The sequence below is a fragment of the Halichoerus grypus genome, chromosome 11 (assembly GCF_964656455.1).
Source record: "Halichoerus grypus chromosome 11, mHalGry1.hap1.1, whole genome shotgun sequence".
In the NCBI taxonomy this organism is placed as follows: domain Eukaryota; kingdom Metazoa; phylum Chordata; class Mammalia; order Carnivora; family Phocidae; genus Halichoerus; species Halichoerus grypus.
The window spans coordinates 92538836-92550275 of record NC_135722.1 but is presented as its reverse complement, the minus strand read 5'-3'; the positions used below and the strand labels follow the sequence as shown (position 1 = coordinate 92550275).

The 11440-nt window shown below is 41.7% G+C and overlaps 2 protein-coding genes across 2 annotated transcripts; one reads left to right on the top strand and one right to left on the bottom strand.

The window, feature by feature from the left end:
* The first annotated feature begins 4549 nt into the window (after positions 1 to 4549).
* OR4D5 (olfactory receptor family 4 subfamily D member 5) lies at positions 4550 to 5494 on the top strand. Its single transcript, XM_036081749.1, has one exon. The coding sequence runs from the start codon at positions 4550 to 4552 to the stop codon at positions 5492 to 5494; it is 945 nt and encodes a 314-aa protein (XP_035937642.1).
* A 4029-nt stretch (positions 5495 to 9523) lies between these two features.
* OR6T1 (olfactory receptor family 6 subfamily T member 1) lies at positions 9524 to 10502 on the bottom strand. The gene is given in 2 exon segments (XM_036081701.1): positions 9524 to 9556; positions 9558 to 10502. Coding segments are annotated over 2 exon segments (978 nt in total).
* Between the last annotated feature and the right edge of the window lie 938 nt (positions 10503 to 11440).

Below are 11440 nucleotides of genomic sequence, written 5' to 3'. Positions count from 1 at the left end.
CATTCACTTCCTCAGTTGTTCAGTTCCTATATACATGTATAGTGCTACCAGAACTGTTGTTCTGTATCTCCATGGAAAACTACTCTATTTGTAATTTCCTAATGACAAATGATGTGTAGCATCTTTTCATATGCTTATTTGCCACCTGTATATCTTCTTTGGTGAGATATCTGTTCAGATCTTTTGCCCATTTCATTGGATTGCTTGCTTTCCTATTGTTGAGTTATAAGAGTTCCTTGTATATTTTGGGTTTGGATCTTTTACCAGATATATGTTTTGCAGATATTTTATCCGAGTTGCAACTTGTCTTTTGATTTTCTTCATGGTGTCTTTTGCAGAGCAGGAATCTTTAATTTTAAAAAAGTCTAATTTATCATTTTTTTCTTTTATGGATTATGCTTTTGCTGTTGCATGTAAAAACAGATCACCAAACCCAAAATTTATGTAAATTTCCTTCTTTTATTTTTTTTGTAGAAATATTATAGCTTGAATTTTACATTTAGGGCTATGTTTCATTTTGAGTTAATTTTCATGGAAGACATAAAATCTGTGTACAATTTCTTTTTGCATATGGATGTCCAATTGTTCCAGCACCATTTGTTGCAAAGAAAATCTTTTCCCCATTGAATTTCCTTGGCTTCTTTGTCAAATATCAGTTGTCTGTATGTTTTTTTTCTTTTCCTGGACTAGCATATTCCATTGATCTATGTTTCTATTTTTCTCTAATATCATGCTGCCTTGATTATGGTAACTTTTGACATCCCAGTAAGTATTGAGATCAGTTAGTGTGAGTCACCCAACATTGTTTTTCTTCAATATTGTGTTGGCTGTTCTAGGCTTTTTGCTTTTCATATACATTTTAGAATCAGCTTGTAAATATCTACAAAATAGCTTGCTGGAATGTTGGTTGAGATTGTATTGTATCTATAGGTCAAAGCGCCGTGGGGCCACCGAGCAAAAGGTCAAGAAAGAAGTCCTGAAACATTTGCAGTGCAAAAAGGTGTTTTTATTAAAGCACAGGGACAGGACCAGTGGGCAGAAAGAGCCGCACTGTGATTGTGAGGAATGATTGATTATATACTTTTAAGTTGGGAGGCGGGTAGAGGTAAAGGAAGTCTCTAAAGTCATTTTCATATGTTAAAGAAGACTTACAGGATCCCAGAGGTCTGGCTATTGTCAAGCTAAGGTTGTTTTTGCCTCTAGCAAGGCATTAACATTAAGATAGCCCTGAGTTCCTTCGGCATTGTCACACTCTGCATGTCTCTGGAATTTATCAAAGGGCTGCAAGTTGTAAGGAAATTTAATTTTATCTACATTTCTTTTGCCTTTGTTCTCTTCATCAAGAGTATTCCCAATTCTTCCCTCTCTGTAAGGATTGGATTTTGTACCCCCCCACCTCCTCCCAAATTCATATGTTAAAGTTCTAACCCCTAGTGTCCCAGGATGTGAGCGTATTTTAAGACAGCTCCTTTACAGAGGTAATCAAGCTAAAATGAAGTCATTGGATTGGCTCTATTGCAAAAGGACTGGTGTCCTTAGGGAAAATCTGAAGCACACACGTAGAGAATGGAGTGTGAAGATGAAAGCAGAGATGTGGGGGATGCTTCTACAAGCTAAGCAATGCCAAAGGTTGCCAGCAAACCACTGGAAGTGAGGTGAGAAGCAAGAAACAGCCTCACAGTTCTCAGAATGAACCAGTCCTGCCAACACCTTGATCTTGAGCCTTTACCATCCAGAACTGAGACAATACATTTTTTCTGTTTAGGCCACTTAATTTGGGGTGCTTTGTTTTGTAGCCTTGGCAAATGAATATACTCCCATCCCTTATGACATTGCTGTCATTCCGTTTACTTACTCATAACTTTGTTTACTTATCCATACCCCAATAGATTGTTATTTTTCTTTTAAGAATAAGAAAAATTTTAAGTTATCTTCATTTATTCTTTCTCCAACCCTCTTCCTTTTTTTTAAGTCTATGCAAGTTTCTGATCGACATCATTTTCTTTTTCCCTAAAGAACTTCTTTTTAACATTTCTGGCTGGGTGGGTTTGCTAGCGAATTCTTTCAGCTGGTATTTGCCTGAGAAAGTCTTTATTTCTCTGTAATGCTTAAAGGACAGTTTTGCTGGATTTAGAATTCTAGGCTGGTGCTCTTTTTCTCTCTTTCAACACTTGTTTAAATATATCAATCAGTCCACTTATTTCCTGCTTTCTTGGTTTCTGACAAGCCTTGCCCTCTAATTCTCATTTTTGTTCCTCTTTTGTTGAGAAATTTTTCCCTCTGACTTCTATCAAGATTTTTCTCCTTAACTTTGGTTTTCTCTTGTTGACTATGATATGCCCGATGTGGGAACCAAAGGCAGAAGAGAAATTATTAAATTTCCTTACTATCTATAGCCCACTGACAAGTCCTTGAAATCGGCAAGTGACATTCCTCTAGGGACTCAGCTGCCTCGATGTTAATACTTTGCTAAGGGCAAAAGGCAATCTTAGCCTGACCCCCAGGATCCTGTAAGTCCACCTTAACATATAAAAATTCTTTTGGAACTTCCTTTATCTCTAATCCTCCCAAGATACATGTTGGCAATCACCCCCAAGCATATGACCCACCATACACCTGAAGGGTCTCATGACTAATGGTGCCAGGAGAGTATCTTTCTTCACTCTTCACTGTGGAGATGGAGCCCACGAAAGTGTAGGGTTTCCTTAAGACTGTAGCTCCCAGGAGTTTCCCACTATCATTCTAGTCCACATTCAGCCTCCAGCAATTTGTCAAAATTGCTATTGAAGTGCTCCTACCAGTGTTTGCCTTCAGTTGGCTCTGCACCAGCTAAGCAGATCTCTGCTATGAATCTGTGTTGCTTCCCTCGTCTCTCCAGGTTTTGAGGGAGTGTTTTGCTCTGTGACCTCTGTTCTCTGATAGCTCCAAGAAAAGTCATTGCCTTTCATTTTATTTAGCTTCTTCTTGCTTCAAGGATAAGAGTATTGATTTCCAAGTTCTTCACATGTTTAAACTGAAACTGGAAATCCCAACTTTGTGTATTTGAAACATTTCATTAAAATTAAGATAAAATAAGTATGTAGAGATTAATAAAGAAAATCAGGGAAGGGGCGCCTGGGTGGCTCAGTTGGTTAAGCGACTGCCTTCGGCTCGGGTCATGATCCTGGAGTCCTGGGATCGAGTTCCGCATCTGACTCCCTGCTCAGCAGGGAGTCTGCTTCTCCCTCTGACCCTCCCGCTCTCATGCTCTCTGTCTCCCATTCTCTCTCTCAGATAAATAAATAAAAAATCTTAAAAAAAAAAAAAGAAAATCAGGGAAGCATGGGGTGAGCATGGCAAATTCAAGGAACTTCTGGTAGGTCGGTATGCTAGATCATAGTGTATGTGTGAGGGGGCTATGTATAAAATGAAGAAACTGGAGGGGTGGGCAGGTGTCATAAGGTGAAGGTCCTATGCAGAGTGTGACATGTTAGATCACTTGTGTCTTATTTTTTAAACCTTAGTGTTTAATGTAGTGCTTAGTAAATAAAAGATGCTTAATAAATGCATATTGAATGAAGAAAGAACAAAGGAAGGAAAATATAGTTGAAAAGTCATACTAAAAATTAAGTGTGGAATGATACTTCACATTTCTCTTAAAGAGTATGAAGAGATTCATTCTAGAATTCTTACAAATAGCTAGCTTTCTCAGTATCTTTTAAAAATACTTAAATATATAAAAACGCCCTTTTTATTTTAAGGTTTTCAGATGTTGAGGCAACTTTGCATTTAGATAGTGATTTTTTTTTTACCTTCAGTTAATATTTATGGCCTTCTCTTGCTGCTTCTCATACGAATAAGAAATTATTCTTTGGATGATATCCCCAAAATTAACAGTGACATGAAAACTTCTCAGAGGTGGTTCAATATTCTAGTTGCCCTCCCAATATTTCCCCCGGGGACTCTAGTTTCTCTGGGTTTCCCAGAGCCACTGGATAGGAAGCTCCTTCTTCTGCATGTTTTCTTATCTAACTTTAGAAAAACACTGGTTCACGACCCTTATATATCTAAATATTTGGCTGGTGGGAATTCTTTGGGTTTTCTAAATAGAGGCCACCTATAGCTATAAAATATTAGACTATGGGAGACCTTGCAGGCATTTTGGCTAGGGTGCATCATGGAGGAGGGAAGTGAGACAGAGAATTTTGGAAGATTGGTCCTATTTATACAGTTGGCTACTAGCAGAAGTGAGATTCACTCCCAGGGTAGCAGTTTTTTCTCTGCGTATCACTTCTCAAGTTTTGAGGGCTGATTATTCTTGATTTTCATGAACTACAAATAGTATCAGTGTTACCTTGAGTTTTAGGCTCCTGGAGTTTGATTACACCAGTATATGATGTTCAAATGCTTGGTTTCCTATAGAACTGCTTACAACATTCATCTATCGTAAATGAGACGGGGGAGAATTCCCCAGAGAGGGCCGAGGAAATTATTCCAGAGAAGCTTGTGGATCCCATGATGAATGTGTCCATTTTCCTCCCAGGTTCACTTACCAGGTCATAGCAAGCAGATGAATCCAGCAAATCACTCCCAGGTGACAGGCTTTGTCCTTCTGGGGCTCTCTCAGGTATGGGAGCTCCGGTTCCTCTTCTTCATTGTCTTCTCTGTTGTGTATCTTTTGACTGTAATGGGAAATCTCCTTATTATGGCCATAGTGACCTCTGACCCTCGCCTTCACACAACCATGTACTTTCTCTTAGGCAATCTTTCCTTCCTAGACTTTTGCTACTCTACCATCACAGCACCTAGGATGCTGGTTGACTTGCTCTCAGGCAACCCCATCATTTCCTTTGGCAGCTGCCTGACTCAGCTCTTCTTCTTCCACTTCACTGGAGGCATCAAGATCTTCCTGCTGACTGTGATGGCATGTGACCGCTATGTTGCCATCTCCCAGCCCTTGCGCTACACGCTTATTATGAACAGGACCGTCTGTGGGCTCCTCGTGGTAGCCTCCTGGGTGGGGGGCTTCATCCACTCCATTGTACAGGTGGGACTAACTATCCAGCTGCCATTCTGTGGGCCTGACAAGCTGGACAACTTTTACTGTGATGTGCCTCAGCTGATCAAATTGGCCTGCACAGATACCTTTGTCTTAGAGCTTCTGATGGTGTCTAATAATGGCCTGGTAACTTTGATGTGTTTTCTGGTGCTCCTGGGATCCTACATGGCACTGTTATTCATGCTCCGAGGCCACTCATGGGAAGGCCGCAGCAAAGCCCTATCCACCTGTGCCTCCCATATTGCTGTAGTGACCTTAATCTTTGTGCCTTGTGTCTACATCTATGCAAGGCCATTTCGGACACTCCCTATGGACAAGGTAGTCTCTGTGCTGTACACAATGGTCACTCCCATGCTGAATCCTGCCATCTATACCCTGAGAAACAAGGAAGTGATTATGGCCATGAAAAAGCTGTGGAGGAGACAAAAAGACCTTCTGGGTCCCCTGGAGCACTGACCCCCTGATTAGCAGAGGCAGAGCCTGAGAATCTGAGAGCTGCTCAAGAAGACCTACAAAGTAGCTAAAACTACTTGCTTCTCTATTATTCTCAACCTCAGTCAAGTACTGGGGACCTGAACTTTTAACACAGTTAGGAAATGGAATGAGTATCCTAGAACTTCTCCCAAGTGCCTCCTAGAGAAAGAGTCTCAGGTGCTATGCAGAAATGGTGTTTGGCTCAGATGGCACTTGCCCATATGATGATGTTGGCCCTGCTGAGAAAGTTCCAGCTGCATGGAGGTGGTACATCTGGTGTTTCTTTTCTGATATTTCTTCTTGGACACAAAATATATCAGAGGAACTCAAAACAATTATAAACTTCCTAGAGACAGGCAGGATCTGGAGGTTAACATAAATGTGGGATACTGAGTTCTGATTTCGGAAGGCTGATTGAATTTAATGTCAATGAAGAGAAAGGGAATTGTCTTGGGAAAATTACTTCCTACTAGTAGTTTCTTAAGGTATTCACCATCATCATGATTTAAATAATATTTGTTAAGACCTTACTATTTGACAGGCATTGTATCAAGTGATTTACATTTACTATTTATTTTAATTATCTCAACATTCTTAGGAGGTAAGTATCATCTTCATTTTAAAGACGAATCTGTGGCAGCTGAGAGACGTTGAATAATTTATTTATGTCTCTAGAGCTTGTTTCTGGAATCCAACCCAGGTCTGTTTAACTCTGGAACCCAAGTTCTGGATAATATCTAAAACTCTTTGTAGCTACTAAGGGTCACTATGTCTTAGTGAGTTTGTGCCAGTTAAATTGGCATCATGGGTAGAGATAAACTATTCTAACTTGGTCTTGGTCTATTGTAGTTGGGAGAGTGAAAGGGACTGGATTTTGGAATGCGGGGACATGGAGTAAGAGATCATTTGTTGACAGCTAAACCCAGTGAAAAATGCAGAATTGGGTTATAAGGTGGAAGGGTAGATTATCCTCCAGTCCCTAAATAAGGAGTGGTACAAGATAATACATAAGTACCCCTAGAAGCTCTACTCAATTTAAGAGGGAATGGAGAAACAGTCATGGTCTTTTCTTACATTGTCTCTCTATTCTCCCCTCACACCTTAACTCCCTGATCCATATTCCTGCATCTCCTACCACCAAGTTAACCATTTGGCTTCTTACCTTTATCATAGGACCTGCACCTTTTTATCTTCACTCCCATACCTGAGAATCAATTTTAAAATAAAGCAATGTTTTGTTTATATATGTTGAATGTTATTTAATCATTTGGTGATACCTACCCTGGATGTGGGATGGGAAGAGGATGATATTTAACAAATGTCTTTGCAAACTTAGCATTAAGTCATCACCCATCACTTATATCTTAGTAAGTAAATTAGTATAAGCGAAGTTCCTTTCCACAATGATAGCCAGCTGAGAGCAAATGTTCAGTACACAGGGCCTAGAGCATGGGTCAAACTTGAAAGAGGAAAGGCATAGGTCTAGGGAAAAGGGAGCTGGAAGGTTGGAGGAGGAGATAAGACAGCATAGAGCAAACACACAAGCTATTTAAAAAGAGTATCTTTTAGTGGAAAGATAATTTTGGAATCGGAAAGCTCAGGTCAGAGTTCTCTTTCTATGCAGTTTGGTTTAGTAGCAAGAGTTTAATTCTCCTGCCACTATACTTTGGACCTGTAGCAGGGTCAAATCTTGATTTATACAAGTCATATGCACAAATACACTGAAGAGGACATATAGGTGCAAAGAAAATGCAGCTTCTTTATTTTTCAATAAACAAAATGATTTTCCTTATAAGCGTCATCTTGCTGGATAGTAGGGGAGAAGAGCTAAAATTTAGGCAGGTCTAGTACACTTACTTCTATGCGTAAAAATGCACATAGTCCCCTTAAGTAGGTGGTCATTCTCTTCAGAAAATAATGCAGTCACCCTTCGGATTCTGCTCTCCCCCTCTTTCCAACTTAGTCCGTTTGCCAGCCTGGCTCTTTCATAGGCTGTGAGATCTCTGGGGGGCAGGATCAAGTCTGCTTCCAAACTACGTATTGTCCATTTTTCTCAGCCTCCCCTGCCAATTGTAAAGTCATAACTAATCCATCTAGGCCACGCTGTGACTTCATATTTGATCCTCTAAAATCCACTTGTCTCCCTCTAACCAGTTGTCTCCACAACCGCTGATTGATTTTTTTCAAAAATACGATTTGATCACTTCCTCGCTTAAAACCCTTCAAAGGCTTTACATTGCCTTTACAAAGGAAGAAAAATGCACATAAACCTTATAGATAGGGTCCTGTCTGAACTGACCTCGGCCCACCTCTCCACTTCCAGTCCTCTTGTACATTTGTTTCTCTTCATCCCTCTTGTCTTACTCTGGGTCCTGGCAAACACTATTCGCTCTCTCTGGAATGCTCCTCCCTTATTGTCTGGATAACTGCAGCTCAGCCTGAGGCCACAGTTTAAAGCTCATCTCCTCAGAGGTGTGTTCCCTGGACTTTCATCCAAATTATTTTTCCTTATTAGCCCCTTTAACAAAACTCAACTCTTTTCTCAAAAGCATTGATCACAGATTGCAATTACATACTAAGGTGTGTATTTAGGTTTTCTTGTTTGTTTGTCTGTTTGGGTTTTGTTTTTTTTCTTTCTTTCTTTCTTTTTTTTTGCCAGCCATCCCAACTATACTATAAATTCTATAAAAGTGAGAGCTATGTCTACTTTGTTTACTACCATATACTGAAGGTCTAGCTCCAGAGCCTAGATTCCAGAGCAGCAACAGAGCGGCCTCAGGTGCAGAATTGAGGGGACATTCACTCCCAGGTTTGTGCATGGCCTGACCCTGAACTTGTGTGACCACTGGGGCATGTGTGTCTTTAAAATTTGTGCCCTACATGTCTTTCTTGGCCCAAGACGTCACCCTAGTCTCATCCCTGCCTAGCTCAGTGCCTTACACATATTGGTATTTAATAATATTTTTTTAAAAAAGATTTTATTTATTTATTCGAGAGAGAGAGATCCCACGAGAGAAAGCATGAGCAGGGTGAGGGGAGAAGGAGAAGCAGGCTCCCCACTGAGCAGGGAGCCCCATGCAGGACTTGATCCCAGGACCCTGGGATCATGACCTGAGCTGAAGGCAGACGCTTAACGACTGAGCCACCCAGGCACCCCTAATAATATTTCTTAAAGGAATAATGGAATGATTGTCCTTGTATTTAGACTTGGGAATTTGGGATATCCAAATGTTTTGTTGGTCACAGCATTCTTCCTTTATGTGATTCCTATAGGAGCTGCTAGTCACATAAAGAGCAATAGCAAGTGAAGGAACCATTTATTACCATAACCAAAATGTAATTTTCTGTATACAGGTTCTGTTTAATCTCGTTTGTAATACTCAGTCTAGGTGGAAGGCCGCAGAAACCCTCTTACTCCCCTCTAAGCTCCTGATCTGAATCTCCATGTTTCAGCATCCCCCGCTTGGCTTCATCATACAGGATCCTGAAGCAGGAATAAGTGTACTTGAACACACATGTAAGGAAGAAGACAAGCGGTCTCCCTGCATGAAGGCCACATGCTTACCTGCCCCAAAGGAAATGTGTCCTAACCAGAATCCTGAAACTTGGCCAGTTGGATCAGCCTTCTCTGGGGGAAGGCATCAGGAAGATAGGAGGGAGGAAAATGAAGGCTCACTCCCTGTTTTATATTGTATATTTATGGAGACTTTTTTTTTTTAAGATTTTATTTATTTTAGAGAGAGAGAGTGTGTGTGCACGTGTGCAGGAGGGGCAGAGGAGAGAGAGAGAATCCTGAGTGGACTCCGTGCAGAGCCTGACTCGGGGCTCGATCCTACCGCCTGGAGATCATGACCTGAGCCGAAACCAAGAGTCAGATGTGTAACTGACTGAGCCACCAAGGTGTCCCATATGGAGACTATTTTTAATTGTCTGAGAAAAGTGTAGGGTGTTGCTTGAGTGATTTAAACTTCAAATACATTTTTAAAAAATTGCATACATTAATCTCCTCATCTAATATTTCCTTTTACTTGTGACCTTCATAGTCTCTCACAGCCATGGTTCTGTGCCACCTCAGGGCATGTCTCAGCGCCTGCTTCACCTTCTCATTGCGGAGACTGAAGATGAACGGGTTCAGGAGGGGTGTGATGATACAGCTCTGGACTGAGGCACCTTTGTTGAGCAGTGTGTACTGAGCATCTGACATACGGATGTAGAGAAAAATGGAGCTGCCATAGACGATGATGACAACAGTAAGATGTGAGGCACAAGTGGAGAATGCCTTCTTTCGCTCAGCAGCTGTGGGGGCCCTGGAAACAGTGGCAAGAATGCAGGCATAGGAAACCGAGGTCAGTGCCAGTGAGCCCAGTAACACGGATGTGGAGAGCACGAAAGCCACCAGCTCCAGGAGGCGGGTGTCTCCACAAGAGAGCCTCAGCAAAGGCCAACTGTCACAGAAAAAGTGGTCAATACCATTGGGGCCACAGAAAGGTAGGCAGGCCATGAGGATGGTGGGGCAAAGGACCCAGAGGAATCCAGCTAGCCAGGAGGCCAAAACGAGTTGGGAACAGACATGACCACTCATCAGAGTCTCATAGTGGAGTGGTCGGCAGATTGCCAGATAACGATCCAGAGACATGACAGCTAAGAGGAAGAAGTCGGTGGTGCCTAGGAGGAAGTAGAGGTAGGACTGGAGGATGCAGCTGGCAAATGAGATGGAGCGATCCCCTGTGAGAATGATGACGAGCATCTTGGGAACCACAACAGATACGAGCAACATCTCCAGGAAGGACAGGTGCCTCAGGAAGAAGTACATCTGTGTGTGCAAGTGTCGGTTGGTCCAGCTGAGTCCAATAATGAGCAGGTTGCCTATGGCTGTTACAACGTAGATCACCATCAACCCCAAGAACAACAGGGACTGCAGGATGTAGGTTCTGGGGAAACCCAGAAGGACAGGAAACCCTGTCACCAGCATCTAATTTTCAGGACTCATCTCCAATGACCTGGAGGAGAAATGAAATGAAACTTTGTAACTGGATCTATAGCCACAAATCATCATTTAACCAATCAATAAAATTATGAGAACCTAGTGTTTCCCTACATTCTGAGACTATATTAATCTTTCTGCTTATAGGTGACTTACAGAAAGAGACGCAAATTATGATAGCAAGCTGTATACCAATAATAACATGGATGATATTGAGCACTAATTATGTATTAGGAAATTTGGATGCAATATCTCCTCTCACAGTGGCTCTTAAAGTTAGATATAACTGTTCTCATTTTTTAAAAAGATTTTATTTATTTATTTGTCAGAGAGAGAGAGCACAAGCAGGGGGAGTGGCAGAGGGAGAGGGAGAAGCAGGCTCCCCACTGAGCGAGGAGCCCAATGCGGAACTCGATCCCAAGACCCTGGGATCATGACCTGAGCTGAACCAGACACTTAACCAACTGTGCCACCCAGGCATCCCCTTAATCCTATAGATAAAGAAAAGATGACTGACAACTCTCAGTGTTTTGTGGTCCTTCTGTGTCCCGGCTTAACATAAAATAATAATGAAAATCAGGGTTTTCAGTATCTTTATTTTTTTTTAAAGATTTTATTTATTTGAGAGAGAGAGAATGAGAGAGAGCACATGAGGGGGGGAGGGTCAGAAGGAGAAGCAGACTCCCTGCCGAGCAGGGAGCCCAATGCGGGACTCGATCCAGGGACTCCAGGATCATTACCTGAGCCAAAGGCAGTCACTTAACCAACTGAGCCACCCAGGCGCCCTTTCAGTATCTTTAGAGATTTTATTTTCCTTAATCAGCCTCAGAGTCACAGGGGATGAAACTGTGCAGAGCCCCAGTCTTGTTTGGTTATTTTGTTGTTGTTGTTTTTACCAAGACTTCCTTCTGTGGGTTACAGGAAATCCCTCTTCCTGGTGTAAC